Consider the following 21,984-nt stretch of genomic DNA (forward strand, 5'->3'; position numbering starts at 1 on the left):
AATAACTCTGCACAGTCCGTACCTTTATGAATGGCTTCTGATAACTTATCAAAGTCTCTAACCCTGGACTGCACCACCTAAAAGTGTTAGTGCCATCTTTAAAGAAAAAAGTTTGGTGGAATAAAACTTTCCCAAAGCTGAAACTACTTTCTTCCCTGTGGTCTCAGTTTTAACTCCATCCACAGGATTCAGTGATGTTCTCCCAATTAAGATTGCCAGAATGGCATCCGCCTTAATGGAATGAGAAAATGCATTATCTGATTGTTCCATCATGTATAATTTCTGCAGGAACTTCGGAAATGAAGCCTTATCCAGTTCCATCCATTCAGACAACCAGATCCCTAATCTTGCAGTGGAAAGGCATTGTGAGAGGTCGTCCTAACCTCACACAGGAACACATCTCCTTCCTCCCCTCCCACTGTGAATGGAGGGAATCCCACATGTTCACTCCAGTGAGTCATGATGTTAGCATCTCCCTATACACACACACACATATACCATACTATTTACCATCTAATGTATGCTCTGGGGCCTTTTCCAACAAACATCATTAGGCACAGATATATTGAAAGACCATTTAGGTGTCATTTGCATCCAGGTGTCTACTGCCTGAGTCAGAGAGCTGTAGGAAAACATTACTGTCATAATTGAGGACCACTTAATGGGAATCAGTGCTGAGCACAGGCTAATACTAAGTGAATGTGTTTTGTTTACTGTGTTGGTTTGGTGTACTGTGTTTGGTGTACCACATGCATGACTAGGTCTTGTTTTCTGTGCTAATGATCGTAGTATTACAGCACTGTAAATACACTGTTCTGGTGTACATAAATATAATTGTTAATCATGACATGTATCAGACTCAATGTTCATGTGTAGGGGAACAATAGAGAGTAAATCTAGCTACACAGCTGCTGAGCACTATACATGAAGGGAGGAAGTTCAGTTTACTGTGGGGGACAGTAAATGGATCACTCCAGGGATAAACTCCAGTGCTGAGACAGTAAGACGTGTCCATTCTGCAAATCAAGAAGTTCCTTAAAGAGGTGACTCGTTAGTTACTTTCAGAAGTGGAGAAATGATCATTCTAGACAGATGTGGGAGGGATCCCTCAGTACTTCGGCGAATCTAGCGGCCATCTGCAGAATGCTCTTCAATGGTGCTAGATGTGTGTGTAGGTGCTGGCAAGTGAGTGCTCTGTTAATTTGGTGCAGAAGTGAGAGTCAGTGCCAGAGTGCCTGTCTCAGGGTGACTGCTGCCTATGTGTTGGGTGAGAATCTGTGAGTTTCTCAGAGGAAAGCCAGGCTAGAACTTACATCTGTAGTTATGCGTGGACACGCGCTAGATACTAAGTCGCGCTAGCAGTTACAGGTGTGCCGCTGTTTACTCTGCTTTTATTCTCTGCTTTTAACTAAGTGTTTTTAGCTTCCTCGCATTTTTAAAATTGAAATTGTACCTCTTTGTGTGCTCGTCACTCCGCTCCTACCCCGGTCCACCACGGGCTTGCCCGATTGTTGTGGAGGGTAGGGTGGCCAATCACCACGCGGGGAGGGTGGAGCCAGGGGTCAGCACGTCAGCCATGTAAGGCAAGGCTGCCGTCTATTTGCTGTGGACACGCGCTAGATACTAAGTCACGCTAGCAGTTACAGGTGTGCCGCTGTTTACTCTGCTTTTATTCTCTGCTTTTAACTAAGTGTTTTTAGCTTCCTCGCATTTTTAAAATTGAAATTGTACCTCTTTGTGTGCTCGTCACTCCGCTCCTACCCCGGTCCACCACGGGCTTGCCCGATTGTTGTGGAGGGTAGGGCGGCCAATCACCACGCGGGGAGGGTGGAGCCAGGTGTCAGCGCGTCAGCCATGTAAGGCAAGGCTGCCGTCTGTTTGCTGTGGACACGCGCTAGATACTAAGTCACGCTAGCAGTTACAGGTGTGCCACTGTTTACTCTGCTTTTATTCTCTGCTTTTAACTAGGTGTTTTTAGCTTCCTCGCATTTTTAAAGTTGAAATTGTACCTCTTTGTGTGCTGGTCCCTCCGCTCCTACCCCGGTCCACCACAGGCTTGCCCGATTGTTGTGGAGGGTAGGGCGGCCAATCACCACGCGGGGAGGGTGGAGCCAGGGGTCAGCGCGTCAGACATTTAAAGAGATGCACTTCTGGGTTTGCGCAGCGAGCGAACCGCTGGCGCGCCGAAGGCGCGCCTAAGGCAAGGCCATCTGCGCCCGTCCGCACCTGTGCCACGACCAGCGCCGGGAGGACTATCGGTGGCCCCCCTACTAGGCGTATATGCCTGTCAAGGTCGCAACTATCTGCATTAAGACCACTACCCTGTTGTGGCAATATCAAATGCAACCCTTCACTACTGCTCACTAAGCGCTTTTCTTGCCAGAACTGCCCATTCTCGCTTGCCTATGTATCTAACGGCTCGCGCGCTCGCAGTTCAGTGAATGCCACTTTAGTTCCGACTAGGAAAATAAAAGCCTGCCTTCTCAACTGCCGATCCCTCCCAAAACACGCAAGTGATATCTGGCTATCGCTTACATCTCACTGTTGGGACCTGATGTTTCTGACTGAGACCTGGCTCAAAGATACTTCCAATCCGGATATCACCCTAGCAATTCCATTGGATTATCACCTCACAGGATTCAGTCGACCTGGTTCCAAAGTAGGTGGGGGGATCGCCATAATATTGCGGAAAGAGTGGAACGTCACATCTAGGAAATTAGCTAATTCTGGCCCTATTGAAGCCATGTATTTTAGCATTTCAGACGATACACATCTGATCCTGGCAGGAGCTTTGATCTACAACCCTCCCGGCACACAACCATCTCATCTCGCGGAGCTGCTAGCGACGCTAGCCGACCTATCCCTGAAACACCCCCACTTTACAATTTTAGGTGATTTCAACATACATGTTGACGATATATCTTGTCCGAAAACGAGATCCCTATTAGAAACTCTTGAGGGTATAAACCTAGACCAGAGAATCCAGGGTCCTACGCATAAAGCAAGTCACACCCTAGACCTTCTATTTATGAATCTACCGGCCCTCGTAACCCTGCAGCCACTTCCCGTGATCTGGTCAGACCACTTCCTCATCCCATTTTCCTTGTCCCCTGTCCCCTAGCCACCCAATGACAGTATAAAGGAGGTCGTGGGGAGAAAATGGAACAAACTCACATGTGACAATATCGAGCGCTTACTAGACAACCGGAAATGGCATGCCTCGGCTTATCTTAACGCCGATATAGAGAAGTTTAATAGATACCTCTCCTCAGCAGGGGACACAATCGCCCCCTTACAACCCCTCTCCTCGGCTCGATCTACACCCTCTGCCCCTTGGTTCTCCCCAAAGCTTCGTGAGAAAAAAAGTAAATGCAAAAAGCTTGAACGCCGCTGGCGTTTAACTTATGATCCCTCTGCTAAGGTTATCTACAGAGCGGCTGTGAATAAATTCCACTCACTAAAAAAGGCCACTATGAAAGATTATTTTGCCGATAAAATCACTATTGCTAAAAACTCAACCAAAACATTATATCAAATTGTGAAAAACTTCACTAAACCTACAACCCTTACCTGCCCTACTAAGCCCAGCCAAGATCTCTGCGATGGTCTCTCCGATTTCTTTCATAATAAAATCATCGACATATTCTCCGTTTTTAAGCCCTCAGATAGGGATAGTGAGGGCACCCCCCCTCAAAATCCTATCCCCTCCAATGCAATATTCTTTCACGCCTTCAAAGAAATCACACTTGACACTGCCTTAGTAAAGATACAGCAGTGCAAATCAGGCTCACCTCTCGACCCAGTCCCTGCTCAGGTGTTCACGACCCTTGTCCCTGCCATTGCTCTGCCTCTGATCTCTATCTGGAATTCTTCTCTCTCCACCGGCCAATTCCCCATAACTTGGAAACAGGCCATGCTGATCCCTATCTTAAAAAAGGCAGAAGCTGATTCATCAATCTACTCGAACTATCGTCCGATATCACTTCTCCCCAAACCAGCCAAAATATTAGAAAAAATCGTACAGGAGCAACTGGCCGACTATCTAGAGACCCAAAACCTTCTCCATGACTCACAATCCTGTTTTGGATCCGGCTACAGTACGGAGACAGCACTACTGGAGGTCTCCGAAACTATTAGGGAAAGCGTGGACAAAGGCGAGGTTGCCATGCTGGTACTCCTCGATCTGTCCGCAGCCTTTGACACCGTTTCTCACTCCATACTGTTAGATAGACTTTACAATATATGGATTCTTGACACGCCTCTGGCCTGGATCAAATCCTTTCTTACGGACAGAACGCAACAGGTGTGGTGCCACCCCTTTATGTCCAAAGACAAAAAAAGTCTCAGGTGCAGAGTCCCTCAGGGATCAGCGCTCAGCCCCCTCTACTTTAACGTCTATCTGTCACCTTTGGCTAGGGTGGTAGAGGCCTCTGGAGTCAGAGTGGTCTCATATGCTGATGATACTCAGCTCATCTTCTCCTTCAAAGACCACTCTGACAAAGGACTCTCTAACTTTAAAACCTGCCTCTCCAATATCGTATCCTGGATGACCTCCAACACTCTGAAACTAAACACCGACAAAACCGAGGTGCTTTTTTTTAACCAAAAAACTCCTTTACCTACTTCAATATGGTGGCTGTCGGAACTAAACCCCCCCCCCCCGTACCGGTCAAGACGGCCCGTAATCTAGGCATCCAAATTGACAATGAACTATTAGGTAAAACCCAAATTCATAAAGTCACTTCTGCCTGCTTTGGCAAACTGCGCATGATAAAAAAGATTTCCCCCTACCTGCCCACTAATTCATTGAAAACTATTGTACATGCTCTCATCACGTCCCACCTGGACTATTGTAATAGCCTTTACGTGGGAACACCAGCATATCTCCTACACCGTCTTCAGATGGTCCAAAATGCGGTGGCCAGGCTGATCTGTAACATCCCCTACCGCCATTCGATCTCTCCCCATTTGAAGAACCTTCACTGGCTTCCTATTTCTTCACGCATTCAGTTTAAAGCCCTGGTCCTGACATTCAGGGCCTTGAATGGCAAGGGGCCAGGCTACCTTAGACAGAGGCTGAAGCGAGTGCTTGCACTGTCCATTCACTCAATTTTTTGAGGAAAGGTAACTTTATTTCACTTGCATTCCAATCCATTCCTTACCTGTGCAGGTCACTCCAGCGTCCCGTCCTGTAGGACAGGTATTGTGTTTCCAGCCTTGTTGTGGGCACTTCCATAGAGCAGCCTCATCTCCTGTGCATTGAACATTGCTCATCCCCACAGGCAGAGAACTTCTTCCAAAGGTTGGATTGTGCTCATATTCTATCACTGAAATACATCCGAGCTGTCTGCAGACAACTGAAGCATCATTCAGATCCCAGGAATCGTCACACACGGTCCCCCAAACTCCATTGTGTTTGACCTTCACTCTCCCAGAACAGACAGATGTGCCGTTAACCAACCGGACCTCATCAGGACCTGGAAACACATGTGCAGATGACACATCAAGCAACAGCGGCAAAATCAGGTAATGTGTCGACATTTTACGTTTTCTGAAAGGTTCAAGGTACCTTAATTGTGCAAGATTAAAAAAAATCATTACAAATCAGTCAAACACTACATGTACAATGGGAATATATCAATAAAAATGTCAAACAAATGAAACATAAGTCCTGTCCCTTTGTAGCTCATTGTTAACAGATGGGTAATAATTAGAGCAGGAACAGCAGGTAAAAGGTCATAATATTTGCATTTTATTCAAGCTCAGTTGAATTGTAGCTAAATAGTAAGAGAGCAGCATCCCACAATGATAGTGAGAGTGTGGCAGCCCACAATGATAGTAAGAATGTAGTATCTAGGCCTGGGCGAAGCACTACGCTACGCTCGCGTAGTTTGCGAAGTTCGCGCTACTTCGCACTACGCGAACTGCACGTAGCACAGTGCGAACACGCGTAGCGTAGTGTTGCGTAGTGCTGCGGTCATTTTTTGCTTGCTCGCGGTCCTCAACGTCAAGTTGGCGACCGCGAGCAAGCAAAATGACATCCCAGCGAGACTTTTTCCTTGTTCGCGATCGCGAGCATGGAAAATAAACCTCCCGGCGAGATTCCCAACGCGAGGAGGTCAGGTTTCTCATTGCGAGGGGTCGCGTATGCTCGCGACCGCTCGCGATGAGAAACTACCAGTTCGCGTTGAGAAAGCTGCCGCTCGAGTAAAAATCTACTCGAGCAGCAGAAAACTACAGCTCGCACTGTGCAAGATGCCATTTTCAATGATTGCACAGTGCCGGTTGCTTGTCCGCACTGTGCAATCATTGAAAACAACATCTTGCACAGTGCGAACATGTTACTACGCAGTTCGCGAAGTGCTACGCGTAGCTCGCGTAGTGCGAACTTTACTTTGCGTAGCTTCGCGAAGTGCTACTTCGCGAACTACGCCCACCCTTAGTAGTATCCCACAATGATAATAACGGTGTGGCATCTCACAATGATACTAAGAGTGCAGCATCCCACAATGATAGTAAGAGTGCAGCTTCCCACAATGATAGTGAGAGTGCGGCATCTGAAATGATAGTGAGAGTGCGGCATCCACAATGATAGCGAGAGTGTGGCATCCGCTAACAATAGAAAGAGTCAAGCATTCTACAATGGTTTTAGAAGTGCGGCATCCCACAATGATAGTAAGAGAGTGTCATCCCACAATGTGAGAGTGCGACATCTCACAATGATAGTAAGAGTGTGGCTTCCCACAATGTGAGAGTGCAGCATCCCAGAATGATAGCACGAGTGCAGCATCCCACAATGTAAGGGTGTGGCATCCCACAGTAATAGTGATAGTGCAGCATCAAAAATGTAAGTGAGAGTGTGGCATCTGAAATGATAGTCTGAATGCGACATCCATAATGATAGTGAGAGTGCGGCATCCAACAATAAGAGAAAGAGTGTGGAATTCTACAATGTCATTAAGATTGCAGCATCCCACAATGATAGTAAGAGTGCATTATCCCACAATGTGAGAGTGCGGCATCTGACAATGATAGTAAGAGTGCAGCATCCAACAATGTGAGAGTGTTGCATCCCACAATGATAGTATCAATATGGCATCCCGCAATGATAGTAAGAGTTTGGCATAACACAATGATAGTACGAGTGTGGCATCCCACAGTGTGAAATATCGGCATCCCATAATTAGTGCGGCTTTCCACAATGTGGGAGTGCAGCATCCTGCAAAGATATTAAAAGTGCGGCATCCCACAATGTGAGAGTGCAATATCCCACAATGATAGTAAGAGTGCGGCATCCCACAATGATAGTAAGACTTTGACATCCCACAATGGTATTAATAGTGAAGCATCTCACAATGATAGTAAGAGTGTGACATCCTACAATGTGAGAATGTGGCATACCACAATGATAGTAAGAGTGCAGCATCCCACTATGATACTAAGAGTGAAGCATCACACAATGAGAGTGAGAGTATGGTACCCCAAAATGATATTAAGAGTGCAGCATTCCACAACGTGTGAGTTTGGCATCCCAGAATGATAGTAAGAATGCGGCATCCTACAATGTGAAAGTGCGGCATTCCACAATGTTAGCCAGAGTGCGGTGTCCCACAATGTGAGAGTGCTGCATTCTACAATGATAGTAAAAGTGCAGCATCCCACAATGATAATTAGGCTGCAGCATCCCACAATGTAATAATGTGTCATCCCACAATGTTAGTAGGAGTGCGGCATCCCACATGATAGTATGAGTGCATCATCCCACAAAAATGGTAAGAGTGTGGCATCTCACAACGTAATAGTGCAGCATCCCAGAATGATAGCAGAGAGCAGCATTCCCCAATCTAAGAGTGTAGCATCCCACAGTGATTGTGATCATGTGGCAGCTGAAATTATAGTGAGAGTGTGGCATCTGAAATGATAGTGAGAATGCGGCAGCCACAGTGATAGTAAGAGTTTGTCATCCAACAATGTGAGAGTGCAGCATCCGATAATGATAGTAAGAGTACAATAACCCACAATGTGAGAGTGTGGCATCTCACAATAATAATATCAGTGCAGCATCCCAGAATGATAGTAAGAGTGTGTCATCCCACAATGATAATATGAGTGTGGCATCCCATAATTACAGTAAGAGTGCGGATTTCCACAATGTGAGAGTGCGGCATCCTACAAAGATATTAAGATATTATAGTAAGAGTGTGGCATAACACAATGATAGTACGAGTGTGGCATCCCATAGTGTGAAATAGTGGCATCCCATAATTAGTGCGGCTTTCCATAATGTGAGAGTGCAGCATCCTGCAAAGATATTAAGAGTGTGGCATCCCACAATGTGAGAGTGCAGCATCCTGCAAAGATATTAAGAGTGCGGCATCCCACAATGTGAGCGTGCAACATCCCACAATGATAGTAAGAGTGAGGAATCCCACAATGATAGTAAGAGTGCAACATCCCACAATGATATTAATAGAGTGGCATCTCACAATGATAGTAAGAGTGTGACATCCCACAATGTGAAAATGCGGCACACCACAATGATAGTGAGAGTAAGACATCCCATAATGATATTAAGAGTGCAGCATCCCACAATGCGAGAGTGTGGCATCCCAGAATGATAGTAAGAATGCAGCATCATACAATGTGAGAGTGTGGCATTCCACAATAGTAGCAAGAGTGTGGTGTTCCACTATGTGAGAGTGCGACACCTCACAATGATAGTAAGAGTGCAGCATCCTGCAATGATATAAAGAGTGCAGCATACCACAATGTGAGAGTACGACATCCTATAATGATAGTAAGAGTGCATCATCCCACAATGTGAGAGTGCAGCATCGCAATCAATCCATCAATCAATCAGGTGTTTGTTAAGCATGACTACTCACCAGTCAAGGGTCTCAAGGTGCTGGGTGGGGGGTCGCAGGTTCCAGTCCATCAAGGAGGGTGTCTGTCTAAGAGCCAGGTTTTGAGGTTTCTTGCGAAGATGGGGAGCGATGTCTGTCTGAGGTGGAGCAGAACGTAATTCCAGGCTCTGGCTGCAAGGAAGCAGAAGGAGGGGTCTCCTGATCTGGTCTTTCTGGTGCGGGGGACCACGGCATAGGAGAGCTGGGCTGATCGTAGGGTCCTTTGGGGTACGTGGAATTTGAGTCGACTGTTCAGGTATACTGGTCCTGTGTCGTGGAGGGCCTTGTGAGCATGGGTGAGCATCTTGAAGGTGGCTCTAGCTTCGATGGGGAGCCAGTGGAGTGTGCGCAGATGCTGGGAGACGTGGCAGTGTCTTGACAGGCTGGGGACCAGTCTTGCAGCAGCATTTTGGATGTTCTGTAGCTTGCGGGTAAGGTTTTTGTTTATTCAGGCATAGAGTGCGTTGCCATAGTCAAGTCTGCTGGTGACCAGGGTGTGAGTGACAGTCTTTCTGTTTTTGAGGGGATCCATTGGAAGGTCTTACATAGGAGGCGGAGGGTGTGGAAGCAGAAGGACGAGTCAGAGTTGATCTGGTGGTCCATTTTGAGTTCTGTGCCCAGGGTGATTCCCAGGTTGCGTACATGGTCCGTGGGGGTGGGCGGGATTCTGAGGATGAGGGGCCACTAGGTGCCGTTCCAGGCATCGGGGTTTGGGCCCATGATGAGTACTTCCATTTTGTTGGTGTTTAGTTGTAGGCAGCTGTTTTTTATCCATTTGACAACGACTTCCACGTCTTCTCGGAAGTTGTGTCTGGAGGTGTTGGGTTCGTTGGATAGGGAGAGGATGAGTTGGGTGTCGTCTGCGTATGACACAATGTTGAGTCCGTAGGTTCTGATGATGGGGGCGAGCGGAGCCATGTAGACGTTGAAGAGCGTAGGGCTGAGGGAGGACCCCTGGTGGACTCCACAGGTGGTAGGTGTAGGGTCTGAGAGGAAATGGAGGAGTCTGACCTGCTGCATCCTTCCAGAGAGGAAGGAGCAGATCCAGTTGAGGGCCTTGTCTTGGATCCCTGAGTCGTGGAGTCTGCGTATTAGAGTGCAGTGAGAGACTGTGTCGAACGCCACTGAGAAATCGAGGAGGATGAGGGCTGCTGTTTCTCCTTTGTCAAGTAGGGTCCGGATGTCATCTATTGCGGCGAGGAAGGAGATTTCCGTACTGTGGTTCTTTCTGAAGCCAGATTGGGAGGAGTCGAGGATGTTGTGCTCTTCGATGAATGTGGCGAGTTGGCTCTTGATGGCTTTCTCGATGACTTTCGCTGGGAACGGGAGCAGGGAGATGGGTCTGTAGTTTTTGAGGACGGTGGGGTCCGCCGAGGGCTTCTTCAGGAGGGGGTTAATCTCGGCATGTTTCCAGTGGTTGGGAAATGAGGCAGTTCCCAAGGAGAAACTGATGGTGTGGCAGAGCATGGGTTCAATGGTGTTGGCGGCTCTGTTGAAAATGTGGTGTTGCAGGGGTCCGTGGGGGCTCCAGAGTGGATTGACTTAATCGCCTTCAGTGTGTCTTTGGTGCTGAGGGCTGTCCAGTTGTCGATCTCTGGCTTCAGGGTGTCGGTGGTGGTTGGTGAGGGTTCAGTGTGTTGGCTGTCTTCGTCGAAGTTGTCGTAGATGCTCTTGATTTTGTGGTGTAAATCAATCAATCATAGCATTTGTAAAGCGCACTACATACCTGTGAGGGTCTCAAGGCGCTGGGGGGGATGCTGCTACTGTTCGAAGAGCCAGGTCTTGAAGAGTCTCCTGAAGGATAGAAGGTCTTCGGTCTGCCGTAGGCGGATGGGGAGGGTGTTCCATGTCTTGGCGGCAAGGTGGGAGAATGATCTGCCGCCGGTGGTCACTCTTTGGATGCGGGGGATGGTGGCGAGGGCAAGGTCTGCGGAGCGGAGCTGGCGGGCGGGGTGTAGAGGCTGAGTCATCTGTTGAGGTACGCTGGTCCGGTGTCGTGGAGTGCCTTGTGTGCGTCAGTGAGGAGCTTGAAGGTCATCCTCTTGTTGATGGGGAGCCAGTGTAGGTCTTGCAGGTGGGGTGTGATGTGGCTGTGGCGGGGGATGTCCAGGATCAGGCGAGCTGAGGCGTTCTGGATGCATTGGAGTCGTTTCAGGAGTTTGGCCGGGGCTCCTGCGTAGAGTGCGTTGCCGTTGTCCAGTCTGTGCTGACGAGGGCCTGTGTGACCGTCCTTCTAGTTTCGGTGGGGATCCACTTGAAGATCCTGCGAAGCATGCAGAGGGTGTTGAAGCAGGAGGAGGAGACGGCATTGACCTGCCTTGACATTGAGAGTGTGGAGTCGAGGATGACCCCTAGGTTTCATGCATGGTTGGTGGGTGTAGGGGGTGCTCCTAGTGCCGTCGGCCACCAGGAGTCGGCCCAGGCCGAGTGGGTGGAGCCGAGGATGAGGACCTCCGTCTTGTCCAAGTTCAGCTTCAGTCGGCTGTTCCTCATCCAGTCGGCGATGGCCTTCATTCCTTCGTGGAGGTTGGTTTTGGTGGTGTGGGGGTCCTTGGTGAGCGAGAGGATCAGCTGGGTGTCGTCGGCGTAGGAGATGATGTTTAGGTCATGCAGTCGGGCGACGTGGGTGGGTGGTGCCATGTAGACGTTGAATAACGTTGGGCTGAGAGATGAGCCTTGAGGTATGCCGCAGATGATCTCGGTGGCTTTGGAGCAGAAGGGGGGCAGGCGGACGCTCTGGGTTCTTCTGGAGAGGAAGGAGGTGGTCCAGTCCAGGGCCTTCTGGCGTCGTGGAGGCATTCTCTTAGTGTGCGGTGGCAGACTGTGTCGAAGGCGGCTGACCGGTCCAGGAGAATCAGGGCAGCGGTTTCTCCGTTGTCGAGCATGATCCTGATGTCGTCGGTGACAGCGATGAGGGCAGTTTCGTTGCTGTGGAACCCTGACTGGGATGGGTCCAGGATGTTGTTCTCTTCAAGGAAGCTGGTCAGTTGTTTGTTGACAGCCTTTTCGATAACCTTCGCCGGGAACAGGAGCAGGGAGACGGTCAGAAGTTCTTGAGGTCCTTGGGGTCCGCCTTGGGCTTCTTTAGTAAGGCGTTGATCTCTGCGTGCTTCCAGCTCTCCAAGAAGGTCACTGTCTCGAAGGAGATGTTGATGGTTTTCCAAAGGTGGGGTGCGATGGTCCTACTGGCTTTGTTGAAAATGTGGTGTGGGCAGGGATCTTCCGGGGATCCGGAGTGGACGGTGTTCATGATCTTGATGGTGTCGTCGTCATTGGTGTTGATCCAGGCGAGCAGGCGGTTGGTGCGGGTGGTGGTCGTGGGAGCGGGGGTGTCAGCTGTTGTCGGGATGGTGATGGCGTCGAAGCTGTCATGGATGTCTGCAATCTTGCAATGGAAGAAGGTGGCCAGCGAGACGCACAGGTCTTGTGATGCCGGCATGTCGTTGGTGTTGGAGTTTGGGTTGGAGAGTTTCTTCACGATCCTGAAGAGCTCTTTGCTGTTGTGTGCGTTGTTGTCGAGGTGGTCTCTGAAGGCGGACCTTTTGGCGGATCTGATGAGTTGGTGATGTAGGTGGGTGGCTTTCCTGTGGGCTGTGTAGCTTTACAGTGTTCTTTCGCGGGTCCAGTTTTTTTCTAGTTTTCGGCAGGTTCGCTTGGAGACCTGGAGGTCTTCGGTGAACCAGCTGACTCTTGCTGGTGTGGGTGTTGGGGTGTTTCTTGAGCGGGGCGAGGGTGTTGGCGCAGTCATTGATCCACTGTCTGAGGTTATGGGCTGCGGAGTCGGGGTCGGTTGGGTCTGTGGGTGGGTTCTGGGTGAGGGCGGCGGTTAGCTGGTCTTCGATGATCTTGCCCCAGCTGTGGTGAGGCATCTGCTGGGTGTGGTGGTGTGTGGTGGGTTTCCGGAAGGTGAAGTGGATGCAGCGGTGGTCGGTCCAGTGGAGTTCGGTGGTGCAGTCGAAGAAGACGTGGGTGCTTGCTGAGAATATGGGGTCAAGCTTGTGGCCAGTGGAATGTGTGGGTGCTGTGACGAGTTGTCTGAGTCCGAGGTTGTCAATCAGGGTGGAGGAGTTGGGGTCGTTGTTGTTCTCGAGGTGGAAGTTCAGGTCACCGAGGAGGATGTAGTCCATGGAGGCGAGGGCGTGTGTGCTGACGAGGTCAGTGATGGAATCGCTGAACTGCGGTCAGGGGCCGGGGGTTCTGTAGATGAGGGTGCCTCTGAGGGTGGTGTTGGGGTCGGTGTGGATCTGGAAGTGGAGGTGTTCGGCGGTGCTGAGGGTGTCGTCGGCGTGTGTCGAGACTTTGAGAGTGTTCCTGTGGACAATGGCGATTCCTCCTCCTGTTCCGTTGGTGCGCTCCTTGCGGGTGATCTTGTAGCCTTCCCGGATGGCTATGGCGATGTCGGGTGCCGAGGAGGGGGTCAGCCAGGTCTCCATCAGGAAGGTGACATCTGGGGAGGTGGAGTCGAGTAGGTCCCAGAGTTCGATGGCGTGTTTGCGGGCAGAGCGGGTGTTGAGCAGGATAGATCTGAGGAAGTTTGTTTCCATGTTGGGCGGGTTGGCGGGCCGGATGCTGGTGAAGCTGCAGTTCTGGCAGGAGAAGGGTCCTTGGGTGCGCTTCGGGACGGCCAGGCAGCAGGTGCGTGATCGCCTGGCGTTGAGTGGGTGGAGGGTGCTGGAGTCGTAGCGGAGGCGGCCGTCATGGTGTGTGCAGGGGCCAGGGTTCCTGGTGCTGGGTGCAGTCCAGGCGCGGGCGGACACAGACGGGCTTGCGTTAGGCGCACCTTCGGCGCCAGCGGCGCGGCCGCGCAACGTCCGGCATATATGGGGAGGTGGGAGGGAGGAGCAGCTGGGAGGCGGGATCAGCGATTGGGCAGTCAGGGGGGCGGGGCTGCAGGGTGCACAGTGGCTGGGGACACGAGGGTACAGAAATCAAAAATGGGGGTGCAAAAAAGGGGGGTAACAGTGGTACAGTAGTCAAAATGGGGGAACAGAAAAGGGGAAAAACAGTGGTACAGAAGTCAAAATGGGGGCACAGAAAAGGGGGAAAACAGTGGTGCAGAGGTCAAAATGGGGGCACAGAAAGGTGGTAACAGTGGCACAGAAGTCAAAATGGGGCACAGAAAAAGGGGGAAAACAGTGGCACAGAAGTCAAAATGGGGGCGCAAAAAGGAGGGTAACAGTGGTACAGAAGGCAAGAATCAGGGTGCAAAAAGGGGGGAAAACGATGGCACAGGAGGTGAAAACAATGGGGCACAGAAACGGAGGAGGTACACTTACGGCGAGATCTTTAACAGCAGCAGCTGGGGCAGAGGCACACTGGCAGAGCTGTGCGGAGGGGGAGCGACCTACCAGGAGGGTCAGGGGTCGCTCTCCTCACCGCGCAGCGTCCGGCATATATGGGGAGGTTGGAGGGAGGAGCAGCTGGGAGGCGGGATTAGCGAATGGGCAGTGGGCAGTCAGGGGGGCGGGGCTGCAGGGTGCACAGCGGCGGGGGAGACGAGGGTACAGAAATCAAAAATGGGGGTGCAAAAAAGGGGGGTAACAGTGGTACAGTAGTCAAAATGGGGGAACAGAAAAGGGGAAAAACAGTGGTACAGAAGTCAAAATGGGGGCACAGAAAAGGGGGAAAACAGTGGTGCAGAGGTCAAAATGGGGGCACAGAAAGGTGGTAACAGTGGCACAGAAGTCAAAATGGGGCACAGAAAAAGGGGGAAAACAGTGGCACAGAAGTCAAAATGGGGGCGCAAAAAGGAGGGTAACAGTGGTACAGAAGGCAAGAATCAGGGTGCAAAAAGAGGGGAAAACGATGGCACAGGAGGTGAAAACAATGGGGCACAGAAACGGAGGAGGTACACTTACGGCGAGATCTTTAACAGCAGCAGCTGGGGCAGAGGCACACAGGCAGAGCTGTGCGGAGGGGGAGCGACCTACCAGGAGGGTCAGGGGTCGCTCTCCTCACCGCGCAGCGTCCGGCATATATGGGGAGGTTGGAGGGAGGAGCAGCTGGGAGGCGGGATCAGCGAATGGGCAGTGGGTAGTCAGGGGGGCGGGGCTGCAGGGTGCACAGCGGCGGGGGAGACGAGGGTACAGAAATCAAAAATGGGGGTGCAAAAAAGAGGGTTAACAGTGGCACAGAAGTCAAAATGGGGGCACAGAAAGGGGGGTAACAGTGGTACAGAAATCAAAATGGGGCACAAAAAGGGGGGAAAACAGTGGTGCAGAGGTCAAAATGGGGGTGAAGAAAGGGGAGTAACAGTGGTACAGAAATCAAAATGGGGGCACAAAAAGGGGGGAAAACAGTGGCACAGAGGTCAAAATGGGGGCGAAGAAAGGGGAGTAACAGTGGCACAGAAGTCAAAATGGGGGCACAGAAAAGGGGGGGAAACAGTGGCACAGAAGTCAAAATGGGGGCACAGAAAAGGGGGGTAAAAGTGGTACAGAAGGCAAGAATCAGGGCGCAAAAAGGGGGGAAAACGATGGCACAGGAGGCAAAAACAACGGGGCACAGAAGCGGAGAAGGTACACTTACGGCGAGATCTTTAATAGCGGCAGCTGGGGCAGAGGCACACATGCGGAGCTGTGTGGAGGGGGAGCGACCTACCAGGAGGGTCAGGGGTCAGAGGAAAAAAGATGCTAAGTTTGACGCAGAGGTCTTGTGAGGGAGGGACGTCAGTGGACTCGCTGGTGGTTGGGAGAACTCCTTGATGATGTTGAAGAGTTCTTTGCTGTTGTGTGCATGAGTGAAGATTCTGTCTTCAATCACTTTTTTCCTCGTTTTTCTGATGAGTTGGTGGTGAGCGTTGGTGGCGGCTCTGAAGTTGTTGTGGGCTTCTGTGGATTTGGTGTTCCTCCAGGCCTTTTCGAGATGGCGGCAAGTGCGTCTGGACTCTCGAAGTTCGGTGGTAAACCATCTACCTTTCTCGGCGTGGGTGTTGTTGTTTTTCTTGAGGGGGGCTATGGTGCTGTTGAAGATCTATCTGTGCAGGGTTCGGGCTGCGGTGTTGGGGTCATCGTTTTCCACGATGTTTGTGGTGGAGTTGCTGAGTGATGAGGTTAGCTGGTCGTCTGTGATTCTAGTCCAGTTTCTTTGTGGGAGCAGTTGCTGGTCTCTGTGGATGGTGGGTGTTTTGAAGATGAAGTGGACGCATCGATGGTAGGTCCTGTGGTGTGGCTGAAGGTGATGGAGTTTCCTGTTGTGAAGAGGGGGTTGAGGGTGTGTCCTGCTTAGTGCATGGGTTCGGTCATAATCTGGTGGAGTCCAATGTTGTGGAGGTTGTCCAGGAGGGATGTGGTGCTGCGGTCCAGTTGGTTGTCGAGGTGGAAGTTGAGGTCTCCCAGTAGGGTGTAGTTGGTGGACGCGATGGCATGCGGGGCGATGGTGTCCGTGATGGAGTTGGTGAAAAGTCCACAGTGTCCAGGGGGTTGGTAGATGAGGGTTCCTCGGAGGGTGGAGGTAGGGCTGGCTAGTATCTTGAAGTGAAAGTGTTCCATCAGGTCTGTGGGCTTGTCGGGAGTGTGCTCAGGTGGAGGGTAGAATTATGGACGATCGCCAGTCCTCCTCCCAGGCGGGTGGGGCGGTCCTTCCTGGAGTTCTCGTATCCTTGGGGAATGGCGATGTCCAGTCCCGAAGTGCTGTTGGTCCCGGTTTCGGGAAAGTATGCTACGTCCGGGGTAGTGCTGTCGAGGAGGTCACTTATTTTGGTGGCATGTTTGTGAAAGGATCAGACGTTGAGAAGGATGCATTGCAGGGTCTTCGGTTCGGTTGTGTTCTTGCGGTTGGGAAGCGCTGGGTCCATGGTCTTGGCGGTGCTGCAGGTGTGCTGGCTGCGGTGACAGCTGAAGGATCCGTGGGTGTTGGCTGGTGATGCTAGCTTGCAGTTGTTGTTGCGGCCTGGGTTGAGAGTTTGGAGTTGAGGAAATTCAAAATATGGTCCGTCTTTGCTTGTAACACCACCACGCTGTTGCCCTCACTCAGGCCCCTTCAACATTCATAGCGTTTCTTTCACGTTCTATACTGTTGCACATATTACACGACCTTTCCTGTTTCCCCGAGCTAAGTCCACTCTGAGACACGGCTCGAAGCAACTAATCCCCCAGATAACCATCTATTGACCCTTGGTGACCGTTCTCGGCCTCTCCAGTTGTTTTACGAATCACCATCTTCAACACGCAAACACGTCCTGTCGTAAATTAATTCAACCTAGGAATGGCTATGCCACCTGACCTGTAGGTTCAGGTAGAGAACACGACCTTAGGGAAGGAATTTCTATTACCCATTATCCTGTATCTTGTACAAAGAATGTTTTCTTGTGGATGATTTGTATATTTATTGCACCTTGTGGGGGTTGTTGCTTTAGGGGATTCAGGCGCTACAAAAGACTGTGAGCCACAGATTGAAGTGGCAGTCTCCTGAGAACCTACCACCGATGTACTTCTAGGACAACTGTACTTAGCTGCAGCTAATAAATTGAAGTTCCTATGCCAGACAGAGTGTTCCGTGTCTCTGTAATTTGGAAGGCGAACTCAGAAGATTTCAGGCGTACCCTGCGCTGCTGGGCTTTAAAAGCCCGGTTCTCCAATTTGGTGCTCTCTGTGAGGCCGCTTCAGAGGACGTGGGTCCAGCCCGAGGATCGTGAGGAGCCCCGCAAGGAAATTCCGGAGGACGCGCACCACGTGATCGACCCCTGCATGTCGTAAGTGGACCGAAGGTTTTTTACCGTGTGGCTTCTCCCTCCCAACGGCTAAAAAGACCTGCTGCCCTGACTGCGGCCACGCTTTGGCTCCCTTTGGTTATTTGTATCGCAAGACATCAGACGGACCTCTGTTGACACATCTGGATAAGTTAAGTATAGTGGCCACTCCTTTGTCTTTGTTTTGTTTTGTTCGACTTTTGCAAAAGCCGAGAACTGAGGGGTGAATGCTGTTTGTGTATGATAAAGTGACTATTTAAACCCCTTGAAGTTTGTACAGAAACTAGTGTTGCAGCGATGCCTGGTTTCAGTAAATTTGGAAATTGGTTTGGTTGTAATCGCGATAGGGCTTCCCGACTGGAGGATTCTTGTCCAATTCCTCCGGCCGGAACTCCCACTTATGAAGTATATTCTAAACATGGTATTGGCCCCATAGCTTTTAATGAGGCGTGGGTTCGCTATACTAGAAAAGATGGTGTTTTAAGATGGCCGCAGAACGGCAGTTATGAGCTCAACATTTTAGATAATTTGGAGAACACTTTGTTTAAGCGAAAAGCCCGGCCGGCTATGTTTGACTCTTTTCGCCTATGGCGGAAGGAGGCCAAACAGAAAGAAATAAAACAAGCAAAAAGGGATAGGAGGGATATGTCTATTTTGCAAGCTGCGCAACAGTTTAAAAATAACGAAACCGATCATGCGATTGAGGTCTCAGATAGGCAACATCGTATGGCGGTAGATAAATGTTATCCAGTGTTGCCAACTTCCCCTAAGGAGAAAAATGTGGACCCTGAGAAGGATCCTTTAATGTCCCATCTGCTGAGATTATCCCCGCCCTATGCGCAGGGAGCTAATGCACCTTTTGGATTACCGCCTGCCCCCGGAGCGAATTCACCTTTATTGTTAGCACCTGCCCCACCTGTTCCGCCTTTTAGTCCCACCTGTCGCTCCCCAACCGGTTCCTGCACCCCCACCACAGTCTTCTCCAGCATTGCCGAGCTCTCCCTTACCTTCGGCTCCCTCTGTAAATACTACTTCCTCTTCTGCTCCGCCTAATATTCTGTCTCCTGTTCTAATGACGAATTCTCCCTCCGCTCGGAGGCGAATGATCAATACCGTTTCTGGCCTTTTGTCCCCTATCTTCGGGACATTTCAAATGACCCCGGTTCCTCCTCGTAGACAAACTCGTAGTCAGTTACCAGGTCCGGAGGAACGGGAAGTGCTAGACCTTCAAGCCCGAAGGTGGATCACGAATGGCCCCCAGTATAGTGTGCAAGATATTATGGTCACCTTTCGGCAGTTTGAGGCACCAACGCAGAGATATGTTTTTGATGCTATGTGTGAAATTTTAAGTCAAGAGTGGGAGGATATGGGTTTGGGACGAGCCCCTCAGGGCCTGCTCGATGTACAGGCCGAGTTTGATAGAGGACTGATTGTGGGCGCAGAGGTCGAGGACGCGGTAGGAACGCTTGTCACTTTTAGATCGATGCATGCCTGCCGGTTCTTACCGAAAATCGATTCCTCCATCAGGCGAAAATTAAAGCACTATCCCATGAGAGAGGTTCCCCCAGTGTGGAGAGAGGAGGTTGCAGCCCAGGGTGCTAATCCTCTTATACCTGCTCACTTTCAACGCGTGTGGGTACACGTTCCGTGGAAGCGATCTGAGGTATTGGCCCTTAAACAGTCGTTACCGGACCCCCGTAAAAATCCTGTAGGGTACTACAAAGAGTTGTCTCAAACTGTCGATGCATGTATCATGAATTTGGCCGATATAGACATGCTAATGGGTAATGTGGTCCCACAACCGTTATGGGCTAGGATTCGGAAGGAGGACCATGTAGGGGAACTGGGGGGTGATTGGGCTGCCATACTCGCCGCGGAAAGACTCCAAGTGGGTGGTGCCAAACCTGAACCTCTAATTACAGAACTCCCAGCTAGGATCATTACCTTACTGAAGACTATGATGCCTAGGGGTGGGCGGAATTTGCGCAATCGCGTTACGCAAATCTCCGCGAAACGGTACAAAATCTCCGCGAACACGCAGAAATTCCGCGAACACGCGGAATTGCTTGTTCGCGATACTTTTTTCCTGTTCGCGATCGCTGTTTGCGGGCTCGGGGTGAAATATCTCGCGAACACGCATATTGAGAACGCGAACAAGCAAAAAATTTCGTGAAGTCGCGGAACGCAGATTTTGGGCAATTTCACGTTCTCCGCGGAACGCGAAATTACCCAAATTCCGCAAATTCCGCGAACGGAATGTAATTTACCGCCCAGGCCTAATGATGCCCCCTCTGCGAGTTAATTGGGATAAGTTAGCAGCTTGTAAGCAGAAGGCGGATGAAAACGTCTCTGATTTCTTCACTCGTTTCGAGGAGACGTTCATCGATTATAGTGGTAAGGATATGAGCACGGAAGGTGGCCAACGATTGTTTGTAGACAAATTTGTGTCTAATTTGGTTCCGGAAATATCTCATAAGTTGAAGAATTCCTAAAGCGCGTGGGTGGTCTCCTCTTCGGCCCAGATATTGGCTACTGCCCAGTATTATGAAAATAGGGATAAAGAAGAAAGAGAGAAACTTGATAACAAGACCAAAGAGTTGAAAACAAAAGTTCTTTTGCAACAGGCTTATCCTCCTCGCCCTGCCCAACGTGAATATCAGCCGTCTCCACCATACCAGAGACAGTCGCAGAGGGCTGGGCCTTTCATTCCCCGACCCCCACTGGGCCAAAATCAATGCGCTTACTGTAAAGAAGAAGGCCATTTAAAGTATAATTGTCCGTTTCTGTTACAGCGCAAAAGCGGTATTCCCGCATCACGAGGCCAGAGTGGTTATCAGTCAGCACCAAGAGGTAGAGGACGAGGTACGCCACCTAATAACCAACATTCCATGCCCCCTGGAAACTCTACAAACTATTTTGATCAGCACAATGTTCAGTCTACCAACTATTACAACAGTGATTGCTATACTGAGGATGAGAGTCAGAATTCCCAACCTAACTAGGACAGCCATGGACAAAGTAAGTGAGTAGTATCAGTTCCAGTGGACCAGAGTGGGCCTTATGTTAATGTGGAAGCACTAGGTGTTACAGAGCCATTCCTATTAGACACTGGTGCAACAAAGAGCTCTATGATTCACTCTAAACTCCCTGGGGCACCTTTGTCTGGCTGTACAAATGTTTCTATAGGTTTTTCTGGCGCCCCAGTTCAAAACCCAGTTTCATGCCCTTTGCCCATTTCAATAGGTCCTTACAAGTTGGAGGCCCCGCTCCTTTTAACGACTGGTTGTGGTGAAAATTTGTTGGGCTTAGATTTATTGAAGAGATTGTATGCGACATTACATTGTTCCCCTTCTGGTGTACGTCTTACCTTAGGTAAGAAATTGGCCTCACCGATGTACTTGTCTAAAGATCAGCTTCCCCCTGAATTACAATCTCTTCCAGCCACCCTCTGGGCCACCGGCCCCAATGATGTGGGCCTCCTGCGGATTCCTCCCTACATTGTAACACTCAAGCCTAATACTAAATTTCCTCGCATTCCACAGTATAAAATTTCCAGTGACGGCGAGAAAGCTCTTTTGACTATAGTTCATGATTTGGTACAAAACGATGTGGTTGAAGAGACTAGGGGAAATGTATGTAATAGCCCCGTTCTGCCTGTTTTTAAACAAACCAACCCTTCTCAGCCACCTGTCTACCATTTTATGATTGATCTCAGAGAGGTCAACAAGATTGTGATACCTCAATTCCCTGTTGTCCCAGATATTAATGCCCTGCTGACGATGATACCAGCCTCAGCTTCCTGGTTTTCCGTCATTGACCTCAAAAATGCTTTCTTCAGCATCCCCATTGCTGAGGAAAGTAGGGAGATTTTTGGCTTCTCCTTAGCAGGCCGAAGCTTCCGGTTCAAGCGAGCTCCTCAAGGCTATTGCGAGAACCCCTCCATTTATAGTCAAGCATTGAAATTGCAGCTCGATACTTTGGTGGCGATTACGATCCTGTAAAAAATGTCCCAGTACGACTCGTATCCGGTCTTTTTACCGTACGAATCGTACAAGTGCCGTACAAACTGCCAAGTACGATTCGCATGGGAAAAAGTCCATACGAATCGCATTGGGAATTATTCCCCACACGTCCTCGGGTCAGAAAATGTGTCCGACACATCCTCGGACGATTTACCGTACAAATGTGAAAAGTGAAGTCCGACCGCGCTAGTACGATCCATCCCGTGCGTCCGATGTTACAACCGGATGGAAAAAACACCGTCCGCACCGAACTCCCATAGCAACCATGGAGAAATGTGCCCGCATACGCGCCCAACACTCCCCCCAGCCCTCCTATGTACGAGTCGAATCCCCACCCGTGTATGTACACCCATGTATGTACACCCGTGTA

General features: G+C 50.2%; 1 protein-coding gene across 2 annotated transcripts in view; it reads right to left on the bottom strand.

Annotated features, from left to right (window-relative positions):
- Nucleotides 1–21,984, bottom strand: part of LOC146861816 (CD5 antigen-like) — a 417,568-nt gene that overhangs the window by 89,558 nt on the left and 306,026 nt on the right. For both annotated transcript variants that reach the window (XM_085640970.1, XM_085640971.1), the window contains one exon: nt 5,163–5,477. In XM_085640970.1, coding sequence (XP_085497096.1) covers nt 5,163–5,477 — 315 coding nt within the window. The remainder of the gene's footprint in view (nt 1–5,162; nt 5,478–21,984) is intronic.

The sequence above is a fragment of the Triturus cristatus genome, chromosome 2_2, assembly GCF_964204655.1.
Source record: "Triturus cristatus chromosome 2_2, aTriCri1.1, whole genome shotgun sequence".
Classification (NCBI taxonomy): domain Eukaryota; kingdom Metazoa; phylum Chordata; class Amphibia; order Caudata; family Salamandridae; genus Triturus; species Triturus cristatus.